This window comes from Oncorhynchus mykiss, chromosome 14 (genome assembly GCF_013265735.2).
Source record: "Oncorhynchus mykiss isolate Arlee chromosome 14, USDA_OmykA_1.1, whole genome shotgun sequence".
In the NCBI taxonomy this organism is placed as follows: domain Eukaryota; kingdom Metazoa; phylum Chordata; class Actinopteri; order Salmoniformes; family Salmonidae; genus Oncorhynchus; species Oncorhynchus mykiss.
The window spans coordinates 13428678-13451500 of NC_048578.1; the positions used below are offsets into that span (position 1 = coordinate 13428678).

At 45.7% G+C, this 22823-nt stretch overlaps 1 protein-coding gene across 8 annotated transcripts in view; it reads left to right on the plus strand.

Annotated features, from left to right (window-relative positions):
• The window catches only part of LOC110488851 (transcription factor COE3), a 102019-nt gene that overhangs the window by 4926 nt on the left and 74270 nt on the right, over positions 1–22823 (plus strand). For all 8 annotated transcript variants that reach the window (XM_036943003.1, XM_036943002.1, XM_036943005.1 and 5 more), the window contains exons 2-6: positions 6942–7098; positions 9537–9600; positions 10634–10689; positions 14541–14614; positions 19154–19222. In XM_036943003.1, the coding sequence (XP_036798898.1) occupies positions 6942–7098; positions 9537–9600; positions 10634–10689; positions 14541–14614; positions 19154–19222 (420 nt within the window). The remainder of the gene's footprint in view (positions 1–6941; positions 7099–9536; positions 9601–10633; positions 10690–14540; positions 14615–19153; positions 19223–22823) is intronic.

Consider the following 22823-nt stretch of genomic DNA (forward strand, 5'->3'; position numbering starts at 1 on the left):
TGAAATGGGCATTTCTCCCCTCTTCCCCCTATTAAATTCAACTAAATGTTACTGAGCCTTGTGGAGAAGTGTCAGATAGTTAAAACAAGACACCCACAGTGTATTCACCCTGTTGCAGCGTGTTCCTGTGAATTCTCTCTAACACGTTGCACGGCGGTGACACCACGGCGACTCGCTTAAATATATCTAGACACATGACTTAGCCTTCTCTTCATCTCACACTGCTAAATCTCAGCCACAGCGTCTCTGCCACCAGTTCATTGGATCCCGCAACAGAAACAAGTGTTTCTCGCCAGCTGCCCCTAAACGTGCAAACAATTAGTTGGCTTCTGCAAAGCCACCTACTTTGTGACCCCCATTAGAAGTGTGCCAGTGACCAGCTAATGGTTTCAGCTGTGGCCGTCTCATGAAGTTTGCAGAGGTATGTGTGTTGTGAGGACCAGGGTGCTGCTTTGATTCGCAGTATAGGGGCAGGTGCGCCACGGCTAAACCTGTAGCAAACATTGGACAGGGAGAAAGTCTAGTAAAAAATACTACTGCGGTCTGAGAAAATAGCTGACACCGTACAGTGAAAAACTCAAGGTGAAGATCTACTATGTATTTCTGCAGATGAGAGTTCACAGCTTTTTATCAAGTTTTTGGTGTGTGCTGTAAAGTAGCACATGACTGTGGTCTTGATAGAGTAAAAGTTGTTGTCCAATGATGGACTGGGCAATATTTTTTACATTTGACATTTTAGTCATTTAGCAGATGCTCTTATCCAGAGTGACTTACAGGAGCAATTAGGGTTAAGTGCCTTGCTCAAGGGCACATCGTCAGATTTGTTTCACCTAGTTAATGTTAGGTAAGTGTTTCCCCACATGTCTTGATTTGGATTTAGGTTTGAACTAAACACCATGTCTGTATCCGTCATCAGTGATACACTGGTTCTAGTTGAGAAAACAGACTAACTGTTGATGTTTGATGTTCATTTATGAACCCTAATTGTGTGTGTCATTTTTAATTGACACAGTCAGCTCAGAGAAACATTACCCCATTGGCTAAAAGCGGTGTAGTTGTCTTGCTGCAATTACCAAACAATCAGACGGAAGTGTTTTGACTGGGTGATACTATTTTTACAGTTCAGGAAAAAGGGAGCAGTGTTTCTGACATTTTGCACAACATGTGTGAGTGTACCAATTAGTACATTTTTACATTTGAGTCATTTAGCAGACACTCTTATCCAGAGCGACTTTTTTCACTCTTATCCAGAGCGACTTTTTGAGTAAGTGGACACATTTTCATTGGCCGTGGGGATCATCCGCATAACCCTGCCGTTGCAAGTGCCATGCTCTACCGACTGAGCAACACAGGATCATGTATTGTAAGTGTAAATAACAGTTGTGCCGTGGATCTACACTCAGCTCTGTGTGGGTGTTTACATGAGCTGCAGACTTGTCTGGATGGTTTTGTAAGCCAGTGACGTTTCAAATCCACTTTACAGTATTTCATGATCTTTGAAGAGATACTACTTTGTTTAGTATAGTCGTTTCTACTTTTCTGAGGCAGTAAGTCTCTAGTGATTTCAAATACCACTAGGGAGGTTAGATGAGTAGGAAGAGTGGAAGGGAAGAGTGGCTTTTGCATCGCTGAGGTGCAAAAACTATGTGTAAACTGTGATTTTTCAATCCCCTTTTTCCTTGAGAAGGAATGTATTATTCTTCTACATATAGCGACATCTCTTTTCTGATGACTGACACTTTCAATTGTGAGATTGTGAGATTGGGTTGCTCAGTGGTTTATAACACTGACTGGCCAAATCCTGCACTAGCTTTTGAATTCTAAACAGCATAGTGAGATTGCTCAGACAGATGTTCGACTATGATGCAGCCCATTGCTTAGGGATGGGATAGTTTGTTGGGACAGTTAAACTAGACTACTGCTCTCACTTCTCAAAGTTTGGCCTGCCAGAAACCTTTAAACCATTTTTTTTGCAAATCTTCTGTAAAAAAAAAATGTTAACAGTTTTGTCTGGAAAAACAAAGTTGATTTGGTCTGTCAAGTGAGTATATGATGTTTTCCATGATGGTGCATTTGTTTGGATTTCCAAAGGCAAAGTATTGTGGCTTTGTAACAACCCTGCAATACGTGGGTAATATTAAATGGTTGGTACTATATTGTGAGAGGGGAGAGAAGAAGAGAGGAGATGTCTAAGTGGGTATGGTGATAGGTTTCATCAGATGACAGAACTCCAGACTGAAAGAATCTGAGACTGTCCATTCTGCCTACTGAGGGTACGCACGCACGTACAGACAGACAGACAGACAGACAGACAGACAGACAGAGACAAAGGCGAGGGCTGTCCTCCTGCTGTGTTCTAGGCTTCCTCTCATTAGCTCATATTACACGGCTAATGAGAGCTAACCAAACAAGAGCTAGGGAGGGAGCGGTGCTACATCCCTGACTGGGCAAATGTATGCCAGAGTAATTGTGTATTGGCTGCATAAATTACACTCTTCCTTATACACACACACACACACACACACACACACACACACACACACACACACACACACACACACACACACACACACACACACACACACACACACACACACACACACACACACACACACACACACACACACACACACACCAGCATGTGCATATATTCATGTGACCCCCCGACATTTGCTGATGCAATTAGTGTAAGTCTGAAGCATCTAGATAGGTCAATGTTCCTTGCATTGGTTTTCCATGCTGTTCTATTCTGATATCTTCCCCCCTTTTACTATCTCCTTTGGTTTCGTCCTTGGCTGTATACTCAACATCTTCTCTGTGTTAGAACTCCTATAGCTTTGTCACCTACTGTTCACTCCAGGGACAAACCAAGTAGCAACCCAGAGAGGGGTGGCCGTATAACCACCACAGAGGTTGTGAGATTTACAGTTCCACTATTTATTAGATTAACACAGTGGCAGTAGGCCAGAGAGAGGAGATTTTTAATACTCTACGTGCATCCCATTTGTATAAACAAGGCGATGGTATATGGCTCATTAGGCCGTCCTGTAGGAAGCAGCCGGCCGCGCTGGTTAAAGACTCTGCCGCTTGGTCGGTCACACCCCATCACCCAGCTGATTAATGCTGGAGGGGTGCAGGGCCGTGTCCACGGTGCCCACTCTGGTGGCACAGGGGACGCTCTCTACCCAGGGGAGGGTGAGGGCGGTGGGGAGGGAAACCACTGATCGCTCCCTTAAAGCCAAAATGTGGAAGATTTACCAGATGCTCATGGGTACTATTACACAGCCAAATGCAGAACAATATATTTGTATGCACGTACATGCACACGCACACATGCAACTGCATACGTTTATTCGCAAACACGCACGGACACACACATTACAGTCAACAGTGTCCAGTATATTGACAGGGCCCTTTTCCTGCGTGTTCATTAGTTGATAATCTCAGAGCAGGAGTCTCAGTGTTTAATATCTATTTCCCGGAAGTGTGCAGGCCCTCTAGCTGTGAATACTTCAGCCCTGGGTTACATTTTTCATTTATCATAATTAGAATTTGCTGCATTGCATTAAGCCAATACTGCCGAAGCCTGCATGCTTTGACTAATGCTGCATGGCAGAATGCTGGACCTTTAAAAATAATAATTTCTGGAAGATGTAAAATTATTCTCAGAATTTTGTAGTCTTTTTTTATTGATAACCATTAATTTCTAGTCGTTAAAACCACTAGTCAAAATCTTTTTGAATGCGCTAGTGCAGGGATCATCAACTAGATTCAGCCGCGGGATGATTTTTTTGGGGGGGCCTGAACGTAATTCCAAATCATTTGAAGACTGCAAATTAACCGTATGAAACCCAAACAGATATAGTATTTGATTGAAACATAATAATTTCAAACTTTGTTTACATTTGTATATGTTCGCGTGTGTTTTTATTATGCGTGGGAATACTTGGGAACAGATTTCCAAAATTAAAATCACTTGGAGTTGATTTCCTGGTGTTTTTACAGTAGTTTATGTCCAACAATGATAATTCCACAAAAAAAAAATGTTTTATTTTATTTCTGCCCCAAAAACTTGGGGGGCCAAATAAAACCATCAGCGCCGCCAGTTGGGGAACCCTTCTCTAGTGACTTTATATCAAATGTACCAGCCCATGTTAAACCGACTAATTCAGTAAACTTACTGTCCTGTTTGGAGCATTAATATCAGCCACAGAATATACATAGGCATTAGGTGTCAGATGATTGTGTTGAGAGTGGACAACCTGATAGTTACGGCTTCACGCGTGATCTTCCCCTTCAGCGTTTACAGAGGGAAAGTGTCAAAGCACATGCAGAGTGGAGCTCCGTCAGAAGAGCTGTTAGCTGTATTTGTTGTCCGTCTGTCTGTTGGCCTCTGATTTACACCCAGCCTCTGTAGTAGAAACCTGTGTGCCATCAATACTCTTTTTATTATACTGAGTGCCTCTGCCGTGCACTACAGGCCGCAGCGGCCAAGCATAAATGGATGCGGCTGTAATTAGCATAATTGAAATAATAACGCTAACAAGCTTTCTTTGTCGATGGAGTGCGGAGAGATCTGAATGTGCTGAGACTGGCTCTGGCACAACCGCTGTGGCTGGAGTTCTCAACGTATCCCCAATGTTCTGGCGTGGCTTCGTAATTGGGGTAATGGTGTCGAAGGGGGGTTTATACATGTAGTTGGAGGTGGGAACTGATATTGTGGGAAGTGATATGGCTCAAGTCTTGTTTTCATTGTTATAGGTAGGTAAGTATACTGTTGTGGTTGTTTACATTAAGATTACTATGTAGGCCATGGCAGTAGTACGGTCAGTAGTACGGTCACCAAATGTTTGTGTCAGATAATTCAATTTAAAATATCATGGGATTTCCCTCTTTTTTGTTAAATCTTTAGGCTTGGGAAACACAAAAAATATACTTTTTATAGGTTTTGTAAGGAGGGTACGCTAGAGAGGAAAAAGGGCCTCTCAGTCACACAGTTAATATTTAGCAGCACAGAAACCATGATTTCACTTTGGCCCTAGCTAGCCTCTCTCTTGCTCTATCACTCTCTCTCTCTCTCTCTCTCTCTCTCTCTCTCTCTCTATCTCTCTCTCTCTCTCTCTCTCTCTCTCTTTCTCTCTCTCTCTCTCTCTCTCTCTCTCTCTCTCTCTCTCTCTCTCTCTCTCTCTCTCTCTCTCTCTCTCTCTCTCTCTCTCTCTTTATCTCACCCCCCCCCCCCCCCAATGTAAAACTCCATCCTCCCTTGTGCAACCTTCTGTCTTTGCGTTTTCAGAACTCAGAGTCCAGGAATTAGCTTTCAACAAACTGGGTTACAAATGAGGCATTAAGCATCGGTAATAGGGGTGCAGAAAGGTCACGCCTGTATTAATCTAGCATCTGGGGAATATATCCATGAGCGCAGAGAGAAAGCAACCAGGCAACTTTCCAAAAACAATCTCTCCGCCCCCCCAAGACAAATGCAGCACATGAATAAATATTTTTACATAACTGCTTTGTGTTTGGAATCTCTTATTGCGCATGGCTATTTGTTGAGTTAGTGTCGATGAATGAGATATCAGCCACCGAGTTCAACAGAGATGGGTACTAAAGCATTATATTACTTCAATGTTCCATTGATTTAACTATAGAGCTCCTATAGCCAGCCGCCTGCAAGGGTTTGTTTATATATTTGGATCTGTCATTGCATTTAAAAAGCAATTACGCTCATGTATCCTTGAACATTTTCCTGAATGAGGAATTGATTTTATGATAAAAAAATTGGTTTATTTTGAAGCAATGAGATGTTCAGAGACGGATCTTACTCAAAGAGTAGCTTTCATGGCGTCGAGCAGTTATGCACAGTCTTTTAGAGCACATGTTGAAATGCACAAGGTACCTGTAAAGTAAATCAGTCCATTTCACTGGGTTAACACACGGCAATCTTTCCTGTCATTTATTTTCTTCACATGAAGACATGATTCAGCACCATTTTGTTTGTACATATGTTGATGCCCGTTTCCAGTTTTGTTTTATTTTGTACGTTTCTGTCTGTGTAGTGTCAACACAGACATCCTCCCTCTCTAAAACAATCGTGAAAAGGGTTGAGTGTGTGTGTGTGTGTGTGTGTGTCTGTCTGTCTGCGTACGCCTAGTGTGTGGAGGTCTTTTACTCTTCAGGCCCAGGGGATGCAGGGCAAAGTGGAGTGAGTTTGACTGACAGGTCAGGGAAAACTGGAGTGGCGCGTTTGCCAAGTCGAATGGTGCCCCACAGCGCTTGGCACGAACAGAGGCAGACGCTGCCTTCTGGGGTCCCCGCTACCCAGCCAAAAATCACATTGTTGAGGTGGTCGAGGAGACAAATAACACAAAGGAACGCGTGGCACCCACAGGGAACGTGAACATAGGGCCAAGTGCCTTTCATTTATCGCGCTCTCTCTCTCTCTCACGACTCCACTGCTCTCTCTCCTTCTTCTCCTTATCTGTGTTGTAGTATAATTCATTTTGTTTCAAGAGATGTTCTTTTTTGGGGGGTAGTTGGTATTGATATAGTAGGTGTTGACCTGATGAAGATTGATTCTTGTCAGAACAATTCAAATGTTTTGAAACACCTCAAAGTGTAGGTTTCGTTAAATGAAACCGATGGCTGTATAGTAATAATTATCAGGACTCTGGGCCCTATTCAATCCCAACTACTCCAGGGTTTCTTCTTTGCAAGGCAGCATACTTGAATTATTGGAATGCTGCACATGCAATTTTCTTTTTGTTTCACACAGTAAACAGCATTTGTTTTACCCACAGAAACAGCTTGTGATTGAATAGCGCCTGCTGTGTTTAGAATTGCTATGGTGGCCCTCGTCTCCACAGTACTAACCAAATGTCACCCTCCTCTCGCTCCCATTTTCTCTCCCCCTATCCCCCTCTCTGTCGTTCTACTATCTATAGCGGTGTAGGTCTGGCCCGGGCTCACTATGAAAAACAGCCCCCCTCGAACCTGCGCAAATCCAACTTCTTCCACTTTGTGTTGGCGCTGTACGACCGACAGGGCCAGCCCGTGGAGATTGAGAGGACCTCCTACATAGACTTTGTGGAGAAAGACAAAGTAAGACCAACACACACAAAGGGGAATGGGGAGGAGGGCGTGTGTGCCAGGTATAGCTGGCATTGGGGGTAAAAGGGTGGCACTGGCGCTGGGATCAGTGCTATAGCACAGTGATGCTTTGAAACATGTAGCACACAAACTGTGGTCACATTCATTTTTCTTCATGTCAAGTCAAGATCAATATTCTTTCCTTATACTGTTAATTGATTTATTATATACGCTGCAATGTAATGTAATGCATTTCTTTAGTGAATTAAATTTGTATGAATTCTATATCTTTGCATTATGATATTATTGAACAGAATTCTATTATATTATATATACACTCATTTGATTATATTGATTTCAATTTATTATAATTTCATAAACTTAATTTTACAAAAAAAAGTAAGATAATATACTTTATGTAGAACATATATTGATTATGTCCACCTCATAAATAAAGATATTGTATGTTTTTATTTAACTGAGTTCCATATTATAAGTATCTTTTGTAACTCATTCAATACTAATTCAAATTATTTTGAGAAAGTACATTCATGAGAAAAGCTTTTGAGATTTCTTACAAAAACTAAAACTTGGAAATAACTGAGACATGGAAAGATTGTAATCTAGAAATACAGAGAGCTGGTTGTGCATAGAAATCATTCAGATATAGAAGCACTTGCAGTTTCCAATTAACCTGTTGGGGGGCAGTGATGAGCAGAAGGCAGAAAAGCTTGAATGAAAGAAGTTTTGATTCCGCTTTAAATCAGACATTAAAGGTACTATTTTTATTTAAGGAATTTTGATGATGAGGTTACATCTATTTTTTACAATGTAATTTTATTTTAATTAACAATACAAGATAAAGAGAAAATATGATGATCCTCTTATGAAAGGCATATTTGAAAATCCTTTGTTTTCATTTTAAGCAGTCATTTGAAATGTCATTTCTTGTACATTCCTTTGTTGTCTACAGCCTCTTTTCTATGAGTGTATGGCTACCTATCTGTCTCTGTTCTGTTGTATTGTTCAGCTGTACCTGTGCTCTCAGTGTTATCGGTAACCTACTTCTCTACCTGCCGCCTGGGCTGTTCTGCCGTGCTGCCGGGGGGTTGTTCTCAGTAAAAGGTTACAGAGAACAGCTCCGCCCACGGTCAGGAGGGACGGCAGCCAGCTGGCATGGTCGCTCCTCCCGTCCTCCCTGCCCATTCACCTCTGCCTTGACCTCCAGCCTGCCCCTGGGCCCCTGCCAAGACTCCACGGCACATTTGGCACCGCTCAGCGAAGGGGAAGGAGAGAAATACAGAGAGAAAGAGAGAAGGAGAGATAGAGGGATACAGAGAGGAAGAGAGAGTGGGAGAGAGAGACAGAGGGGAGCGGATGTGGCCTCTCTCCTGGTGCCTGCCCGTTGAAGAGGTGACACAAGATCAGGGAGAGTGACTTGGCCCACCTGGAAGCAGAGGTCATCGGTGACCGTGGCAACCAAAGCTAACAGGCCACTGTCACCTAGGCAATGTCTCCTCTCTCTTACGGCATCTCTCTGTATAGTTGTGGTAACAGTGTTGTTTTTCCCTCAGCCACAGTGTTGTTTTAGTTCCTACGTAAGTTTGCCCTTTTGTCGTTGCTGTTTGATTTATTCCTGGCTGGACGATACAACAGTTAGGCAGCTGGTTTGTTGTGTGCGTGTCAGCAAGGGGAGTTGGAGGAAAGATTAAGATTCCATGTTGTATCTCACTATGGCCCTGCGGTGGGAATTTGGGCCTAGCCAAGTATTCTAAAATAGCAAGGGCTTAGCAACTTCAGAAGTATAACTCAATCAGAGAATGGTATGGATTATCCTCAGGGTTCATGGGATTAATATTGTGTTTTTAAAGACATTAATCCCCAGAATTATCTTCCTGATTATAAAAAACTAGTAGATATCACAAAGGTTCACGTTAATTAATATGTTTTCAGTTGCTTACCATTATTAGAGTGACATGTTATTGTGGACACACGGGCACTGTGATTTACCTTAACTAACAACCTTCTAGTTGCAAATTAATTTGACCTAAACTGAAACCTCAAGGTAATAACAGTGTTGTTACAGCAAATAACAATGCTGGTTGGTCCATTGGCCTCTTATGGGATGTAAGTTTCCTCTTCAGATGATCCCTACTTGTGGATGCAGTATTAGTCTGGGAAGTCCCTGTGACATAGGAGTTGGGATCAAGATCAGGACTTGTGGCTCAACATCTGCTTGGATTAGGACTGGGGCGTTGGTCTCGTTGGACATTTTCAGTGATAGAGTAGATTGAGGCAGACAAGCGTAGATTAGGAAGGCATAGTTTTGAGATATTTGATTACGTACAAGACAGCAGTGGGTTGCAGTGGGTTGCCTTTGGTTCGGGGTGTCACCTCAAAAGCTGCGAGACATTTTGATCATTTTCTGTGCTTGTCTTTGACTCTCTCAGGAGTACAATGGAGAGAAGACCAACAACGGCATCCATTACAGGCTACAGCTCCTTTACAGTAACGGTAAGACCACGATAATCCCTCCAAACATATTGCAGAGTTCTCTCTCTTCTCACTACTCTCTGTGGACAGATTAGTTTTATCACTTCCAGGAAAAACAACATGAAATAAAAAAGACAACACTAACATAAGTGGTAATCCTTATCACATCTGGAATAGTACTTGACGACCACCAGATCCTAAAGTCTGTTTTGGTCATCGGGGAAAATACTTGAAATTTTAACACTGATCTGTGCTCATTGAAAGAGCACTGCTTCGACCGGCATGGATTTTTGTTTTGAGACCATATCGTGAGAGGAGACAGAAGACTCAACTGGTTGGTGTTCTGTACAATTCAACAGTAACCTAAATATGTAGTAGATATTTTTTAAAGCACACAGAAACGGTGAGAAAACACCGAAGCCTGACACAATTACAGGCAACAACTAGCAGTTTTCCATGATCCTTTTTGAATAACCCTGTCATGTTTATGTCATATTTACGCTCTGTTGCATAGCTAATAAAAGACAAGCAATCATGGCTGATGTTTAATTTGTTTGTGAGTGAGAATGCCTTGTTATCCTAGAGGAAAAAGGCAGCGGGAGCGAGGAGAGCTCGGCAGTTGCAACCGGGAACGCAATAAATAATAAAAAAACTCAGGAGAACAGACTTTTGCTGAGGGGGGTTAGAAAATCTTGGTCTACATGAGAAAATCTTGGTCTACAAGCACGACAGAAAACATAAAATACACTATGGGGACACAAATAATAACCGAATTCATTTAGAAGACATTATTCGATATCAGTATTTTATGTTATTCTTTCTGTGCAAGAAGTGAATTATCATTTTAGGCTGATGTTTATATCGTTGTTGCTCAAGACATTTCATTTGGCTAAACCACACAGCAACTTCTATGCAAATGATTTACAGAGTAAGATGACGTTAAAATGGTTATTCTGTCAATGGATCTTAACATTTCAACATACCATATTGGTGTCATGTATTATTACATTGTAATTGCAGGACATCTAATACATATTTGTGTTGTGTTTTGCAGGCATCAGGACAGAACAAGATCTGTTTGTACGGTTGATAGACTCCATGACCAAAGTGGTGAGCATTCTCCTTACACTGTAAATCATACTGCAACCCACCACCTATTTTGTACATAATGTAACATGAGTAAACCTATCCGTTCTGGGATTTGAACCCATGAACACAGACAACCTTCAGTCATTTCATCTGCTGAGCTAAAGTACTATCAATTTACTGTACCCCGGTGGCAAAGAATTAGTCTTGACCAGTCAGATTAGAAGACATAGGGGCAGCTGACACCAATGTAGCAACCTGGCTCCACCACACACTGTACTGTATACTCCTCCCCATCCACCCATCCTCCCTATCCCTATCCCCAGCGAACCCACCCTCCCTATCCCCAGCCCACTAGGCCATCCCTATCCCCAGCCAACCCACCCTCCCTATCCCCAGCCCACCAGATCTTCCCTATCCCCATCCCACCCACCCTCCCTATCCCCAGCCCACTAGGCACTCCCTATCCCCAGCCCACTAGGCCCTCCCTATCCCCAGCCCACTAGGCCCTCCATATCCCCAGCCCACTAGGCCCTCCCTATCCCCAGCCCACTAGGCCCTCCCTATCCCCAGCCCACTAGGCCCTCCCTATCCCCAGCCCACTAGGCCCTCCCTATCCCCAGCCCACTAGGCCATCCCTATCCCCAGCCAACCCACCCTCCCTATCCCCAGCCCACCAGATCTTCCCTATCCCCATCCCACCCACCCTCCCTATCCCCAGCCCACTAGGACCTCCCTATCCCCAGCCCACTAGGCCCTCCCTATCCCCAGCCCACCCACCCTCCCTATCCCCAGCCCACTAGGCCCTCCCTATCCCCAGCCCACTAGGCCCTCCCTATCCCCAGCCCACTAGGCCCTCCTATCCCCAGCCCACTAGGCCTTCCCTATCCCTATCCCCATCCCACCCATCCTCCCTATCCCCAGCCCACTAGGCCCTCCCTATCCCCAGCCCACCCGCCCTCCCTATCCCCAGCCCACCCACCCTCCCTATCCCCAGCCCACCAGGCCCTCCTTATCCCCAGCCCACCAGGCCCTCCCTATCCCCAGCCCACCTACCCTCCCTATCCCCAGTCCACCAGGCCCTCCTTATCCCCAGCCCATCAGGCCCTCCCATTGTCGCCATGTCAGGCTGTCACAGATCGATGCGGCAACCAGGTCCTCGACAAAGCGTCAGCCACGGAAACCAATCAATAGCCCTTAATGTGCTACAGCGACGGCGCGCTGGAGACAATAATCCTGACAACAACACGAGCAGATTTCTACCACGGGTGCGCCACTCAAATCCCTCCCTCCTGCCTAGACTTGGACAGACAGACATGCAGACTTTGCATACTGTAGTGTGTCCTCCTGCAGACAGGCAGCCCTGTAGCTGCCAGTGGGGGGCCCGTGTCTATTGATTGGCTGTTGTGTGTTAGAAGCCTCTTCTCAGACACTCCTATTGGCAAATTCAGCTGTAATAATGTATGGAATGCATTTACCTGGAAGGCGGTATGTGGCACACAATAGGAATACAAATAATCTCACTTTAATGGTGAATGTTTGGGCAAATATCTGTTTGATATCTCCCCTCAATCTGCCCTGTCATCCTCCAAAAAGCTGAATCTTGAGTCTTGACCTTTTTTGACATGGTGGTATTACTCACACACCGTCATGAAAACTCTTAGACTAGCTCCAGGGGGTGGAGCGGCTACTTGAATCAGAAATTATGATGTATAAATATCGACCCGATACCCCCCACATCTTCTCTCCTCCCTCCTCCTCACACACATTCCCATTCTCTCGTCCCCATCGAAATCCCCACCCCTTCTGGCGAAATTGGACGATTTTAATATAGAGGAAGGGAGGCTGGGAGGAATCAATAATGCAGAAGTGGTCGTTATCCTAAAAGTATTGTCCCCTTGGGGTGTATGTGTGTGTGTATGTGTGTGTGTGTGCGTGCGTCCGTGCTTGTCGGGGGCAACTGACCACCTAGGTGGACGAGGTAGGGTTAGGTCATTGGGTGAGTGAAAGGAGTGGGATAAAGCAATCCCTCCATCCCTCCGGCAGCGGAGGTATAGAGAGAATGAAGGAGGGAGCAGCTCCTCTCAGTGGTCATTCGTCATCCAGGGCCGACATGACAGCTCCAGTGAAGGATGCCCAGGAGGTGGCATTTCTCTTACGGGGCCTAGCACGGCCATCTGTCTGGGAGGGGTGCAGGGGTGGACGGGTGGAGGACCGGCCTGGCCGTTCTACAGCACGTGGCCTTCCACTACAGGAGGGCTGCCCTGTCAACGGCCCCCTCCATATCTTCAGTCTAGCCTCCTATTAATAATCAAATCAAACAACATTTTATTGGTCACATACACATGGTTAGCATATGTTAATGTGAGTGTAGCGAAATGCTTGTGCTTTCAGTTCCGACCATGCAGTAATATCTAACAAGTAATCTAACAACAACTACCTTATACACACAAGTGTAAAGGAATGAATAAGAATATGTACGTAAAAATATATGGATGAGTGATGGCCGAACGGCATAGGCCAGATGCAGTAGATTGTATAGAGTACAGTATATACATATGAGATGAGTAATGTAGGATATGTAAACATTATATAAAGTGGCATTGTTTAAAGTGGCTAGTGATACATTTATTACATCCAATTTTTAATTATTAAAGTGGCTAGAGATTTGAGTCAGTATGTTGGCAGCAGCCACTTAATGTTAGTGATGGCTGTTCAACAGTCTGATGGCCTTGAGATAGAAGCTGTTTTTCAGTCTCTTGGTCCCAGCTTTGATGTACCTGTACTGACCTCGCATTCTGGAAAATAGCGGGGTGAACAGGCAGTGGCTCAGGAGGTTGTTGTCCTTGATGATCTTTTAGGCCTTCCTGTGACATCAGGTGGTGTAGGTGTCCTGGAGGGCAGGTAGTTTGCCCCCGGTGATGCGTTGTCCAGACCTCACTACCCTCTGGAGAGCCTTATGGTTGTGGGCGGAGCAGTTGCCGTACCGGGTGGTGATACATCCCGACAGGATGCTCTCGATTGTGCAGCTGTACAAGTTTGTGAGTGTTTTAGGTGACAATCCGAATTTCTTCATCCTCCTGAGGTTGAAGAGACGCTGCTGCGCCTTCTTCACAACGCTGTCTGTTTGGGTGGACCATTTCAGTTTGTCCGTGATGTGTACGCCGAGGAACTTAAAACTTTCCACCTTCTCCACTATTGTCCCGTCGATGTGGATAGGGGGCTGCTCCCTCTGCTGTTTCCTGAAGTCCACGATCATCTCCTTTGTTTTGTTGACTTTGAGTGAGAGGTTATTTTCCTGACACCACACTCCAAGAGCCCTCACCTCCTCCCTGTAGGCCGTCTCGTCGTTGTTGGTAATCAAGCCTACCACTGTAGTGTCGTATGCAAACTTGATGATTGAGTTGGAAGTGTGCATGGCCACGCAGTCATGGGTGAACAAGGAGTACAGGAGAGGGCTGAGAACGCACCCTTGTGGGGCCCCAGTGTTGAGGATCAGCGGGGTGGAGATGATGTTTCCTACCCTCACCACCTGGGGACGGCCCGTCAGAAAGTCCAGGACCCAGTTGCACAGGGCGGGGTTGAGCAACACTTTTTTTTTACAGTCCTGTTTTAGCTGGTTTTTACCTCGTAGTTACAGTGGGACTTACTCTAATAAATTGTCATCCATTTCTGTTGTAGTTATTTAGCAGGCACTGATAACTAACACATGCACAAAGCCTTTCCAATAATATGTAGTCAGAACCTTTACAGGGCTATGATCAGGAATTGTACAGGGCAAGCGCAAGTTTGAGTACAGTGACCCAAAAAAGACTTGTACGATTCTCATAAGGCTAAACACACATTAATACCTGCTGCTCTCTTCTTCTCCTCAGGCGATCCTCTACGAGGGCCAAGACAAAAACCCAGAGATGTGCCGCGTCCTTCTCACCCACGAGATCATGTGCAGGTGAGTGCCACTCTATAATCAACTGCTAACCAATAGGGCCCATGCAGCATTTAAAGGGATACGCCACCCCAAAATCAAGGGTCCACGGATCCTTCTGGTTCATATAGCAGAATCTACGTACACATATTATTAACTCCAGGCCATTTCCTGGCAAACATTTACATTGGGGTGAACTTTCACTCTAAGTGATCATCACAAGGCTCAAGGTTACCTCAGCCGCTAGTCTGGCTGACTTCCATACGGCTAAAGTCCCATTGGTCAAAATCAGTGAATCAGTGAATTGCATACATGAAGGAGCTTCCTAATTCCTCTATATTTTTGGGCTCCAGGTATACCTTTTCGTGCTATATGCATCTCACTATACAGCCCTATAGGTTGTCCTCATTAAATAAGTATATTTGGATTGAAGACCATGCTGAGTACTTATCTGCCCACTGTGTGTCTGCTGGATGGGGGCCCATGTTAATGGGGGGGGGTTATGTGTGTGTGTGTTCTGATCGAGATTGGCTGGGAACAGGTCTGTAGGGGGGTTGGTTGGAGCCTGGTAGGAGTGAGTGTTAATTATGCAATACAGGAAGTATGTGCGTCCCGCCCTGGACGCTGGGGGGTTGAGGAGCTTCACGCCTTGGCCCACAAGAAGCCTCAGCTGGGTACACTAAAAAGAAGAGGGGGGAGGAGGCGGTTGAGGTCGACTCTGCCTTTTGTCTTTTCCACTGACTCAGTCATCACTGTTGGAACCCAGTTGCCTATGTATTATTTTGCTATGTAAACAAGAGCAATTCATGCAAAACCTGAATCTGGAAGTTTCTGGGGTAAGAACGCGAGAGCATTCTCCTAGCACTGTGAGAAGAGACTTTTTGATTGGTTGGATCAATAAAAAAAATATTTACAGGTCCAGAAACAAAGAAACATTCAGCTGGGTGTTTATTAAAGTTCTTACAGCGCCGGAAGAATGATGATTTGTCCCACCATGGAAACTTTTTAAATTCCGTTGAAAACGGTTGATATCGAAGATGTGAGGAATTCTTTGAGAGACGGACCCATTGTCTCTTCCTTGGAGATCCCCCCCTCGGATACGAGGCTTCATTTTCATAATGACGGTTCCACTCGGCGTCGGTCATTAAGTGATTGAGTGCGATTATTAACCATCATTCCCCTGATGAAAGGCGTCTTCGCATTGGCTAATGAGAAGGGGATGAGAGACACGCTCTCTTTCTTCATCTATCTCTATCTCCCCTTCTGTCTCCCAGGTGACAGGGACGTGGTGGTTGAGGTGTCTTTATCTAGTCCTGCCTGGTGTTGCTACCTGGCTCGCTGCTGTATAAAGTAACACACTCAACCTGCAGAGGAAGTATACTGTAGCAGCTGGTAGGGACCTGCTCAGGCATGGCCATGTGGTCCCTGGTGGTGGCACATGCTAGTTCTGCTTGGAGGCTTGTACCTTTTTCTAGAACTCTCTGAAGACAGAGGAGTTTTCTCATCTTAGTGTTAAAAGCACTGAACCACCTGAGAGGTTTACAATTGAAAAGATTTTCAACAAGTTTGTTAGTTGTTAATTAGATAGACATGACAAAGTTATAGATTGTAGGATCAAAATGGAAGAACTTGTACTGAACTTTGCGTAGCCCTTTTATTTACAGTGTTTTAAAAGGCCTTTATTTAAGCATCAAAATATCACTGCTTGACATACACAAACATATTAACTTAAAGGAACGTTATATCGTTTTTGTCCTTCTTTGAGCGATGTTCTATTGGGTTCCCTGGGTCATTTCATGTTTTCCTGTGTAAAGCAGGCAGAAATACAGGAAATTACCCCGGGAATCGATAGAACATCACTCAGAGGCATTCAAAATAGGTACATTTTTCCTTTAAATATGTCAGTAGTTGATTAGTAAGTGGATTTAATTGTCACTACATTCCACTTAATGTGACTTGCATTGGCTCGTGATACCAACACAGCATTTCCCCCATTCTTTAATTTGAGACCAGCTCTTCCAAAATCACCAAATGGGGCTGTGTGATAGTCAGTTGGCATGGGCCAGTCATCGGAGGACTGTACCATGGACTGGGCTCTGTGCACTAGCCCCGGTGCCAGGCTGGAAGAAGGCACGCCGTGTGAGAGAGAAAGGCTTGCCACGGGCGTCGTCTCCCAGCCAAGCCGGCTGCCTGCCTGCCTGGCTACCGCATATGATTAGGTCTGGCCACGGACCTCATGTTTGGGCTGGGTAATTACAGCACTTGCCCTTTGAAAACCAGCCTTCCATTGACAGCCATTCACTGTGTTCGCGTCTTATCACAGGCCTGTGATCCAACAGACTGGCTCTGTTCCCCCTCCCTCTGATGCCCGTCTTCAGGTTCCTCAGGGAGCCTTTGAAGGCTTCTCTTGTTTTTTAAAGCTAAACTCTGATAGTTCAGCTTCGAACAATGCTGAGACAACCTGGTTTGGTGCTTAAGTAGATTCCACTTGTGGGGATCATTTGAAGTGGGCCTGGCTGGCTGGAGAGCCAATGGTAATTATGCTATTGACCAAGGCCTGGTGCCTATCTGGGGCTAAAACTGGCACGCCAGGCTCACTTCTTATTGTTGATCCGGTGTGGGTCTTTTTTTTAGCTATATCGACAAATCTTCAAGTAGGCTACAGTATCTGTGATTTTGGCCTCTGTTTCTGTGCTGTGGAACTCGCTAGACCAGCACTGCCCATGCTCAGGCTCATGGCTTGAGTACTATTTTTCAGCTGTAGCTGAAGACACCATAGTAACGTTGACTGGATATCCTGTACTATATCTCGGCTGTAGCTGAAGAAACCATAGTAACACTGACTGGATATCCAGTGTTGTTGTCTTGTGGGGCTCATCTGACTCACTGGTCTGTGTTCTCAGTCATTAGCTAGCCGGGGTGTTAGCCTGCTCGGGCCCGGGGGGGAAACGTCATTAAGGCGGTATTGTGGACGCTCAGCCAAGGTTTGTTTTCGTGTGCGAAGGGCGCCGGGTCCCCCGAGGGGCCCGGCAGTGCTCCTGGGGTCCAGTTTGTTTATAACACTTCTTTCTCAGTTTGAGGAGGTTGTCACCACAGCAGCACCATTGGGTTTCCAATGCTAATTGGTCTCCTGGAACTTTGCTAATGGTTCCAAGTAGCTGGGGGAATAAATTATTGTGGCACGCTCTATGGCAACAGTCACACACACACAAAGACCAGGCAAGAAAACAGTGCTCAGTTTGTTTTTCTTCTACTTACAGATCAAACGATGTGATAAATGATTTATAAACTGGGTTCATTTGGCATTCGGTGGCTCGATTTGAAGCTTGTTTGTCAAATGGCAATTTGATTCATGACAGCATGGGGTGAGTGTGTAAGCATAATTGGTCCTCAGCAGGTCATGCAATATGATTCATTTGTAAGAATAAGAGGGTTTGTTTCAATTACCTTTAGAATAACACATTTCTATTAAAATGGGACCTAAGTTACCGTAACAACCAGCAGAATCAGGACTCCCATTTCAATTTAGTCACTACATGAAACAACAGATTTTGAACATAAATGTACAAAATGCATATGTTGAATCTCAATAAATGTTCTGAATCCAATGTAATTATCACTAAATGGACTGCTAACTACTAGAAAGTAGTTCCACTACCAACAAAGCATTGTGTGAACGGAAAGCCCCTCTTTCAGTTCATACAATGTAATTACGCTAGCTTCAATCCGAATGAATGGGAAAACAATCCCTACACCCAATGTCCACCAGATGCATATGCATTTTGTTTGGCCGGATGTCTGGCCCACCTTTTTCGTACGTTACGCACATGTGCCTCACTTTTCATCCAGCTAAAAGCTAGCCAGCTAATGATCGCACGGTAAAGCAATGCACAAGTTGAACATATTGAAGCACGCGGCCTAGTGGGGCACCCCCAATGTAACGTTGCGGACTGCTCCATTGAAAATGAAAGACTTCCACCAGAACGCAAAGAGTTTGATGCATCTGGTGGTCACGAGGCGTCATTGTCCACCATTGCATGGCGACCAACCACCACAGAAGAGCACATTTGGCTGAATTCAGACCCCCTTCTGAAACGGCATGCCACCACATAAGCAGTGGGTAGGGGCAGAGAGGCAGTGGCACAGACCTGGGAAAGACCAGGGTGGCCATGGTGATGGCACGGGGGGCAGGATGGACGATTGGAGGGGATGGAGAGAGAGGGAGGTGGCTCAGCACCGGGCCGGCTGGGCCATCACTGGGCGCTGTCCAAACTGTCAACAAGTCAATGAGAGTGACCTTGGCTGGACCCCTGCCCAGCTGGATCGTGGGTCAAGGTGGGGGGACGGGGGTTCTGGGGACAGAGGGGTGAGGAGGAGAAGAAGGGCAGGGCAATGTGCCTGACACTCAGCAGATTGTACATGGTTCCACCCTGACTCCATAGCATGCTGGCGGTATGCCCACTGTTACCAGAGACAGTCCAACAAATGATAGCAACAAATGACAGTACATTTTTTTAGTAAACGTGAGTGTGATAATCATTTGTGTCTTCCTTTTTCCCCTAGTCGTTGTTGTGACAAGAAGAGCTGTGGAAACCGCAATGAGACGCCCTCTGACCCGGTCATCATTGACAGGTAAGGACACCTTTGTTCCCTCCGTCTGTCTTTCACCGGTAGAACAACTTCAGGAGGACCAGGTCTTCATGGTTGTGTCTGTATCATTGGACCTGTCAGGCTGGCTGGGTTATAGTGACCTCCTCCAAAAGGACAGTATTGGCCTCCGAGGGCACAGAGCTCATTACCAAATCCATGTTGGCTCGTTAGACTGAGCTTGGAGAATGGCCAGGGACAGGAGAGCTAGGAGCCCGGAAACCAGTGACCCACACATACAGTCAAAACCCACACACACTCACACTCACACTCACACTCACACTCACACTCACACACACACACACACACACACACACACACACACACACACACACACACACACACACACACACACACACACACACACACACACACACACACACACACACACACACACACACACACACACGTCTTCTCACCTCTTGTTGCCATGGGGTGCCTTTGATAGGTGTTGCAGTCCAAAGCCACAGAGATCGTGTCACGCTGTGTTTTCAGGAATCAGGGTCGGATCGCATATTATTTCCTCTAGTCATATCTCTAGCATATATCTTCACAACGACACTACTTTCAACACACACACACTAACACGCACGACTACATACCACACACAAACACATGCATCACACAAATACATATCCATTCACTCTGAAATCCCAACAGGCCAATCCTAGGGTAGAGATCTGCAGGAATGTCCCTGTGCCACATCATCAACTAGAGTGTGTGTGTGTGTCAGTGGTCACCCCAACATTGCCACGCTCGTTATACCCCTCCCAAATAATTCCGAAGTGTTTACCAGCGACAAGCCCGGCTCTTGATTTAGTGGTCGACGGCCTGTATCACTGCATTTTAGTGCCCTATTAAGAAGTACAGGATTTATGGGAACGCCATCTCAAGCTCCTTAAACCAACAGATAAATCAGTTAGCCAGGGTGGCAGGGTGGGTGGAGGGTTGCTATTGGTGACCAGCGATGCAAATCACCCCCATCAGTCGCCACTGTAAAGCAGTTATTGCTGTCAATTCATGCCCCCCTCCCCGCTTAGAGACATGCACACATGCAGACGCTCTATCTCTCTCTCTCTCACACACACACACACACACACACACACACACACACACACACACACACACACACACACACACACACACACACACACACACACACACACACACACACTAACACACACACATAATCAAATGCATGCAAGCGCACCCACACTCCCTGTATAGTGACTATATAATGATGAAATTGAAGCAACTTCATTCAGAAAACAATCTTATGAGGGTTTGGTGACATTGTCCTCTTTTCTCTTGCCATCATTGACTCTGCATTACTCCTGCCTTAAACATGTTTTACATGCCTTCTCTGTGACATATCACATTGGACATACACACTTGCCCCTATAAACAGCATAAGGGATGGGTAGGGGGTACATTTAGTTGGTTGGACTCTGATCTCCCTCCATCTAAAACCAGGAAGCAGTTTGTATCTAGTGCTATCATTTAATGGGGAGAATCCTGCTGAAGCAAGCAGAAAGCGCCAAAGGGCCGGAGTGAAATATTGGGTTGCGGGCCTTTAAACAGGTGTTATTACAAGCTAATATTGCATTTAGATGGCCGGCCAGTTCCCCGAGTGGGACCATAAATTCTCAGAGACTGTCAGAGCTTACTGGGGGACCAGTGGCTAATTACCCAGTATAGACCTCACTGGCCCTAATCTACCTCTGTCTCCCCCTATCTTCCCCCTCTCCCTTCACCCTCTTACCGTAATGGGCCTGCCTATGGACATGGGAGACATGCCCCCCCACCATTCCCCTCCCTCCCTCCCTCCCTCCCTCCCTCCCTCCCTCCCTCCCTCCCTCCCTCCCTCCCTCCCTCCCTCCCTCCCTCCCTCCCTCCCTCCCTCCCACTTCCACTAGGACCATTTGCTGCTTTTGATGTCATTCTCTCAGGGTTAAGTGGCGAGGGACATGGGAGATGGAAAGAGGCGCCCTCACCATTCAACGTTCCTTCATTCCCCCACCCCTCACAGCTCTCCATGATCTGTTCTACAGTACGAACCACTAGCCATCCCCTACAGTCTGTCAATGGACATTTGTTTAGGGCCGTCCCTCTTGGTGTCGGTTGCTCTTTATGAGTGACTCGCGAAGCTGCCCATCATTCCTTGTACCGGTTGTAGGGGTATTATGCAAGCTCTCTTGGAAGTAAATCCTGACATATATATTTAAACCCCCTCATATTTCATATGCTCATCAATAGACTAGAGATGTAAAGGAATGTCATCTATCAGGTGCAGACTTCTGTTAACGTGTGGACACAGACAACGTCATTAGCAATCACCAATATTTATGTGTGTGGATGCGTGCATGCACGTTTTCAGGGCTGGACTGACTGACCGCTCCAAGTGAGGGTTAACTCTGCTGGGGGTGATGGGGTTATCAGCCTCTCCGGATCCTTCCCAGCAATCACAGCCTATTGATCGACCAGCGAGCACATGGGAGCCCGCCAGATTAAGAGTATAGATTTACAATAAAAGTAGGACATTACTCGGCACAGCCTGGGTAGAAATTGAAAGGGGGAAAAAAATGAGGTTCTGGAAGTGGGATGAGTCAGGGCCGAGAGAGAGGAAGGGGTTGCCAGGTTTGAGAGGGGGTCGTTGCCAGGTTTTATGGGTCGTTTGTCCGGGGTTATGTTTTTAGGAGACAGGTTATGGGTGCAAGTGCTATTACATGATTTTGCATTGGGCTTTATGCATGTTATTGAAGACAGTTGCTCACTTGTAGACATTGTTTTAATGGCTTTTTATCACATAGGCATTATGAGGGTCACCTGGTCTGGTGTTGCCGTTAGGGTATTTCAGGGGCGATGGGTGGGGGGATGAGACGCAGTGTGTGTGTGCTTGCATGCATGCTTGCGTGCGTGCGTACGTGCGCACGTGTGTGTGTGCGTGTGTGCGTGTGTGCGTGTGTGTGTGTGTATGTTCAGGGAGTGGGGGGTCAGAGACAGTGGTGTAGGTGTAAAATATGGATGGGGGACTGTTGAAAGCTCCTGCAGGTGGCCTGGTCTTCTGGTTCAATTATTCAGTGTATCCCGTCCCTCACACAAGGGGGGACGGCCTACCACTGCTTCTTCACGACTTTCAGGAACCAACAGCAAAATGGTCTGAGAGAGAGAGAGAGAGAGAGAGAGAGAGAGAGGGATAGAGAGAGAGAGAGAGAGAGAGAGAGAGAGAGAGAGAGAGAGAGAGAGAGAGAGAGAGAGAGTACTTGTTTGATCTGAGAACTGATGGTGGCAGAACTAGCACTGGGGACAGGAGAAATCAGGTCATTTGACACTGTGAGGTGTGTGTGTGTGTTCGTGTGAGAGGTACCTGCAGTGTGTTTACAGTACTGTAATCATATCAATGACTGCCACCCCTCTGGCTCTGCTAAGTGATGCAAAAACTCAACATGAAGTCATTTGTTTTCTCTTCCTCTTAATTCATCACTATATACAGTAGATAGCCACTCTACCCTACTCCTAGTACCGTAGCTCGTCTACTACTCGGTGTGTGCTCATGTATTTATGTGTTTGTGTCTGGGTTAGCCCA